Source organism: Squalius cephalus (genome assembly GCF_949319135.1).
Source record: "Squalius cephalus genome assembly, chromosome: 21".
Classification (NCBI taxonomy): Eukaryota; Metazoa; Chordata; class Actinopteri; order Cypriniformes; family Leuciscidae; genus Squalius; species Squalius cephalus.
Window position 1 is genome coordinate 34,740,717 of NC_137142.1, and position 7,500 is coordinate 34,748,216.

General features: G+C 35.1%; 1 protein-coding gene across 1 annotated transcript in view; it reads right to left on the reverse strand.

The window, feature by feature from the left end:
• adgra1b (adhesion G protein-coupled receptor A1b) overlaps positions 1–7,500 on the reverse strand; it is a 158,647-nt gene that overhangs the window by 141,723 nt on the left and 9,424 nt on the right. Inside the window, exon 2 of the mRNA XM_079855666.1 lies at positions 4,708–4,779. Within this exon, the coding sequence (XP_079711792.1) occupies positions 4,708–4,779 (72 nt within the window). The remainder of the gene's footprint in view (positions 1–4,707; positions 4,780–7,500) is intronic.

Below are 7,500 nucleotides of genomic sequence, written 5' to 3' on the forward strand. Positions count from 1 at the left end.
GGATGAGGGATGTATGGATATATATCTATACGGATGTACAAACAATATCAAACTATACAGATAAAATAGTCCTGAATTATGTGTGTTACACACAAGTGTTACAACTAACCCTCTGTCTGTTACAGTTAACCCCGCATATGGGCTAAGTTGCACTTCTGTCACTTTCAGTGCAACTGTACGATAATGGAAAGTCCTAGAAAAAACTTTAAGTGTTCATTTGTAGCAGAGATGTGTGTTGCTTGTGTAAAAAAAAAAAGATTAATCAAACTTTTTTTTTTTTTTTTTATAATTGAGCCAAAACCAAAATGTGTTTGGTTGTGCCCCGCGCTCCCCTACACATGTCATTATACAACTATCTGTCCTCATAAATCACAAAAACAAAAACAAACACACACACACACACACACACACACACAGGAAACCGAGCTGGTGTAAAAGGTCAGGCTGTGACATCACTGTCTGAAAGTCCACTTCCTGTTCCAGTTTCCGTCCAATAATAGAGCTGGCCGTTCTAAGGATCTCTCAGAGGAACTGCTGGAGTCGAGCGCCAGATTTGTGTTTGACTGATGACCTGTGATCTATCGCTGTCTCTCAGGCCCAAACGCGCTGGTTCACCGCTGACTCAACGAGCGCACAGGAAGACGGGGGATAATGTAAAACGCTCATGCATGTGATCGTGGTCCGACAGTTTTCTGTTGTTGACATTTGAAACTGAATTCAGGATAGAGTCCTGATAGCTAAAGTCAACATGCTAAGAGTTCTAGCAAACGCTGGCAAGTTCCCTGCAAATGTTGATTTATTTTGCTGGGATTTATGCCAATTAGCCTTTTGGAAAATACAATACAGTGAGGATGGATGGATGGATGGATGGATGTGTGATGGAAGATGGATGGATGATGGATGGATGGATGGGTGGATGGATGGATAGATGATGGAATGCAAGAATGATTATATATAAGCCGTCTGCTAACTAGAAAACAATTGTGTGAGTTATAATTGTTAATATCAATATAATCATATCGTAATGAATCATATAATAAAATGAAATTTCTGCAGTAGATTTAAAGCATCAAATCTGCATTCACTTTAGAGATTTGATCATAAATTCATCTTTGAGACTCCGCTCTGATTAAACTGACCTTTAAAAATTAAACAGTTTTTTTTTTTTTAAGTAATTAACGATGTGCTAACGAGCCAATTAACTGATATAAATGGTAATAAATACAGGCACATATTTCTGCTCACATCATATTCGCAGCATCCTCATGAGCAGCCGCTGAGCAGCTCGAAGCTTTAAAGAGATCGTTCAGCCAAAAATGAAAATCAGCCCATGATTTACTCACACTGAAATCATCCTAGGTGTATGTATATACAATCAGAGTTATATTAAAAAATGTCCTGGCTCTTCCAAGCTTTATAATGGCATAAAAGTGCATCTGTCCATCATAAAAGTGTATCTATCCATCATAAAAGTGCATCTATCCATCATAAAAGTGCATCTGTCCATCATAAAAGTGCATCTGTCCATCATAAAAGTGCCTTTATCATCATAAAAGTGCATCTGTCATCATAAAAGTGTATCTATCCATCATAAAAGTGCATCTATCCATCATAAAAGTGCATCTGTCCATCATAAAAGTGCATCTCTCCATCATAAAAGTGCATCTGTCCATCATAAAAGTGCATCTGTCCATCATAAAAGTGCCTCTATCATCATAAAAGTGCATCTGTCATCATAAAAGTGCATCTATCCATCATAAAAGTGCATCTATCCATCATAAAAGTGCATCTGTCATCATAAAAGTGCATCTGTCATCATAAAAGTGCATCTGTCCATCATAAAAGTGCCTCTATCATCATAAAAGTGCATCTGTCATCATAAAAGTGCATCTATCCATCATAAAAGTGCCTCTATCATCATAAAAGTGCATCTGTCCATCATAAAAGTGCATCTATCCATCATAAAAGTGCATCTGTCATCATAAAAGTGCATCTATCCATCATAAAAGTGCATCTATCCATCATAAAAGTGCATCTGTCATCATAAAAGTGCATCTGTCATCATAAAAGTGCATCTGTCCATCATAAAAGTGCATCTATCCATCATAAAAGTGCATCTATCCATGATAAAAGTGCATCTGTCCATCATAAAAGTGCATCTATCCATCATAAAAGTGCATCTGTCCATCATAAAAGTGCATCTGTCCATCATAAAAGTGCATCTATCATCATAAAAGTGCATCAATCCATCATAAAAGTGCATCTATCATCATAAAAGTGCATCAATCCATCATAAAAGTGCATCTATCATCATAAAAGTGCATCTATCCATCATAAAAGTGCATCTATCATCATAAAAGTGCATCTGTCATCATAAAGTGCATCTATCCATCATAAAAGTGCATCTGTCCATCATAAAAGTGCATCTGTCCATCATAAAAGTGCATCTATCATCATAAAAGTGCATCTATCCATCATAAAAGTGCATCTGTCATCATAACAGTGCATCTGTCATCATAAAAGTGCATCTATCCATGATAAAAGTGCATCTATCATCATAAAAGTGCATCTGTCATCATAAAAGTGCATCAATCCATCATAAAAGTGCATCTATCATCATAAAAGTGCATCTATCATCATAAAAGTGCATCTATCATCATAAAAGTGCATCTGTCCATCATAAAAGTGCATCTGTCATCATAAAAGTGCATCTATCCATGATAAAAGTGCATCTGTCATCATAAAAGTGCATCTGTCCATCATAAAAGTGCATCTGTCATCATAAAAGTGCATCAATCCATCATAAAAGTGCATCTATCATCATAAAAGTGCATCTATCCATCATAAAAGTGCATCTATCATCATAAAAGTGCATCTATCATCATAAAAGTGCATCTGTCATCATAAAAGTGCATCTATCCATGATAAAAGTGCATCTGTCCATCATAAAAGTGCATCAATCCATCATAAAAGTGCATCTGTCCATCATAAAAGTGCATCTATCCATCATAAAAGTGCATCTGTCATCATAAAAGTGCATCTGTCATCATAAAAGTGCATCTGTCCATCATAAAAGTGCATCTATCCATCATAAAAGTGCATCTGTCCATTATAAAAGTGCATCTATCCATCATAAAAGTGCATCTATCATCATAAAAGTGCATCTATCCATCATAAAAGTGCATCTGTCATCATTAAAGTGCATCTGTCCATCATAAAAGTGCATCTATCCATCATAAAAGTGCATCTATCCATCATAAAAGTGCATCTGTCATCATTAAAGTGTATCTATCCATCATAAAAGTGCATCTATCCATCATAAAAGTGCATCTGTCCATCATAAAAGTGCATCTATCCATCATAAAAGTGCATCTGTCCATCATAAAAGTGCATCTATCCATCATAAAAGTGCATCTATCATCATAAAAGTGTATCTGTCATCATAAAAGTGCATCTATCCATCATAAAAGTGCATCTATCCATCATAAAAGTGCATCTGTCATCATTAAAGTGTATCTATCCATCATAAAAGTGCATCTATCCATCATAAAAGTGCATCTGTCCATCATAAAAGTGCATCTATCCATCATAAAAGTGCATCTGTCCATCATAAAAGTGCATCTATCCATCATAAAAGTGCATCTGTCCATCATAAAAGTGCATCTATCATCATTAAAGTGTATCTGTCATCATAAAAGTGCATCTATCCATCATAAAAGTGTATCTATCCATCATAAAAGTGCATCTATCCATCATAAAAGTGCATCTGTCATCATAAAAGTGCATCTATCCATCATAAAAGTGCATCTATCCATCATAAAAGTGCATCTATCCATCATAAAAGTGCATCTGTCATCATAAAAGTGCATCTATCCATCATAAAAGTGCATCTGTCCATCATAAAAGTGCATCTGTCATCATAAAAGTGCATCTATCCATCATAAAAGTGCATCTGTCATCATAAAAGTGCATCTATCCATCATAAAAGTGCATCTGTCATCATTAAAGTGCATCTGTCCATCATAAAAGTGCATCTATCCATCATAAAAGTGCATCTATCATCATAAAAGTGTATCTGTCATCATAAAAGTGCATCTATCCATCATAAAAGTGTATCTATCCATCATAAAAGTGCATCTATCCATCATAAAAGTGCATCTGTCATCATAAAAGTGCATCTATCCATCATAAAAGTGCATCTGTCCATCATAAAAGTGCATCTGTCCATCATAAAAGTGCATCTATCCATCATAAAAGTGCATCTGTCCATCATAAAAGTGCATCTGTCATCATAAAAGTGCATCTGTCATCATAAAAGTGTGTTTTATGAAATTTTATAAAATTTCAGCTTTGATCACAGGAATAAATTATACTTTACTGTATATTCACACAGAAAACACTTATTTTAACACGTATTACTTTTTTTTTTTTTTTGTAAATAAATGCAGCCTTGATGAGCAGAAGAGACTTTCTGAAGTCTGAAACTTTTGACTGGAAGTGTATATATATATATTCATACTATTATTTCATATGTCAGACTGTTAATATCAGGCGTTCAGGCGAACTGTTGCTCCTCTAGACAATAATATGTGTGTTGAAAAAACATATTTGTAGTGACTGATGGGCCTCATCTGATAAAGTTATTGATATAGAAACGTCTGGTGGATACAGATCTATGAAGGACTGGAAACGAAGAGTGTTACTCACAGTCTCTCGAGATCTCTCAGGCCGAGGAAAGAGTTATTCTTCAGAGCCGAGATCTTATTGTTGCTCAGGATCCTGAGGAGACACAACAACACACAGCCATAAATACAGGAGAACACACACACACACACACACACAGCCACGGGGAGGACTGATATGACTGTAAATCTCCTGACTGCTTCATCTCACTGGAGTGTTTGTGGTCAGAGAGAGAAACACAGAAGTTCTCCAGCAACACTTTCTCTGGAAATAAAGTTTAAGGCCAGTTATGATCGCTGTTCATAAAGGGATCATATTCATAGTGTACTCAAGGTTAGTTGATGTATTCGCTAACTATGACCTTGTTATTGCTAGTGTCATGCTCTACAGAAACACTATGAGAAATCAATTTAGCGAGATCTTTTATTTACAGAAATATTAAAGACACAGAAGCAGAAAACAACAAAACTGTTTAATTGTAAGCGTCATTGAGAAAGTGAAAAATTATTATGAAATACTAAATTCTGTCCTTTTTTTGGTCATATAAAAACTTAAATGACACCATAAAGAAAGAAAAATATTGAAAAAAAAAATATATATATATATATATGTATATAGTTCATAGAAATGTGTGAATGAAGAAAGAAATAAAAACATATAAAAATTTGAAATTATACGAATAATTATTTAAGTAAATATGAATTATAATATGATATTGTATATATTAATTATAATATTAATATAAAAATAATATTAATACAAATATTTTAAACATTATGTAACACATCATATTATACAAATAAATATATAAATAAATGTTAATTATATTATAATACATATATATAAATTATAATAGTTTGTACATTATGTATATATATTAATTAGATACATACATTATATATATATATATATATATATATATGATCTAACACTGCATGATATATGTGTGTGTGTGTGTGTGTGTGTGTGTGCGTGTGTGTTTGTGTCTGTTTTTGTGTCTGTCTGTATGTGTGTGAATGAGTGAGTGAGTGAGTATGTGTGTGTGTGTGTGTGTGTGTGTGTGTGTGTGTGTGTGTGTGTGTGTGTGTGTGTGGTATAAGTTTATTTCTGCAATGTTAGATCATTTTCATCCACTTAAGATAGAATCAAATTTAACTTCATGTTCATATATTGTTTCTAAGTAAAGTAGCTTGTGTAAAACTGTGACACAAACTGCCTGAGCTACACATCAGCCCTGATCACACACACACACACACACACACACACACACACACACACACACACACACACACACACACACACACACACACACTGTTGCGTTAAGAAACATTAGTCTCCCACATTCAGATTTCTCTCCCAGTAAACACTATCACGCTGAAGCAACAGTTTAAACCTGACGAAGTTAAAGTTAAAGCTTCCTGAATCACACATCAAGTTTAATGACATTTCATTCAGTCTCAGTAATGCAAGAACACACACAACATTCACATCTGCACGTTCACATGGAGTCTAACCCTCAACAGAAGTGAAGCATTAGTCAGCATATTAAGGCCCGTTTACATACATGACGTGTTCCTGCAAACGAACGCAGCTCGTCGACCAATGTGTGTGTGTGTGTGTGTGTGTGGAACGCATTCTGTGTTTGCTAGATTATTATTATCAGACAGAACATTATCCTATATCAGCACACGTGGGTCTACTTTACATGCACGACGAGACTCTTCCAGCACACACACACACACACACACACACACACACACAGTTATAATGAAGGTCATGCATCTCTCATGTTCACTGCAGGACGAACAGCGGATGAAGAGGTTCCAGTCTCGTGTGGCCTTCAGGACCGTAATGAAGACAACACAACGCTAATATATATATTATGTGTGCTTGGGTTTGCTGGCATCTGATTGGCTGACATGCCTGTGGGGGGCGGAGCTTTTGAGTGAGAGACAGCACTTTTATATTTTTTAATATGTTTTTTAACATCTTTAAAATCTTTAACCTCAAATCATAGTGATTAAACAATGGATGGATGGATGGATGGATGATATCATTTTATATTTGTATAATTTTTTTTAATATATTTATCTAAATATTTCATTATTTTCTGCTACTTTTAATGGGCCTCAGATTTGAAATGTTCGACCTTAAATCAGTGATTTAACAATGTAGTAATGCACTATATTTTGGGTACATACAGTAACACACTTTTTAATATTAATTATGTATAATTTTTTCAATAACATTTTAAATGTTACATTGTTTTCAGATTTGAAAGGGTGAACTATTTGTTCATCAATTAATTAGCATATTATTAATTAAGACACTTCGGGCGTCACTGAAATTAGTCCAGAAAATGAGGTCATGCGAGAAGAACGTCACTAATGACTGTTAAAATATTATTTGATGGTGTTGTGAACAGTCGCTGTGAAAGTCACATTGAGATATCTGAGATGTTATGTTTGTAAGAAGAAGCACTTGTGAAGATCTGATCCTGTAAGCTTGTACAGACACTTCAGTGTTTGCGCACAGCGGAGCGTGTCGAGGTCCTCGCTCGCCCAGGCCTCTGTCTAACGTCACGGAAATGGAGGCCAAAACATAATTGTACATTATGTAAACAGTGCATGCCGAAACTCTGCAGCATCCTTCCAACTTTCTATTTACAATATCAATTATGTTCTCCAAGGATAAGCAGAGAGAGAGAGAGAGAGAGAGAGAGAGAGAGAGAGAGAGAGAGAGAGAATGCAAGGACAAATTAAATATCGTCTTTTTTGGAGCGCTTGAGCAAATGGTCTGTGTCATTGCACTCTTTGT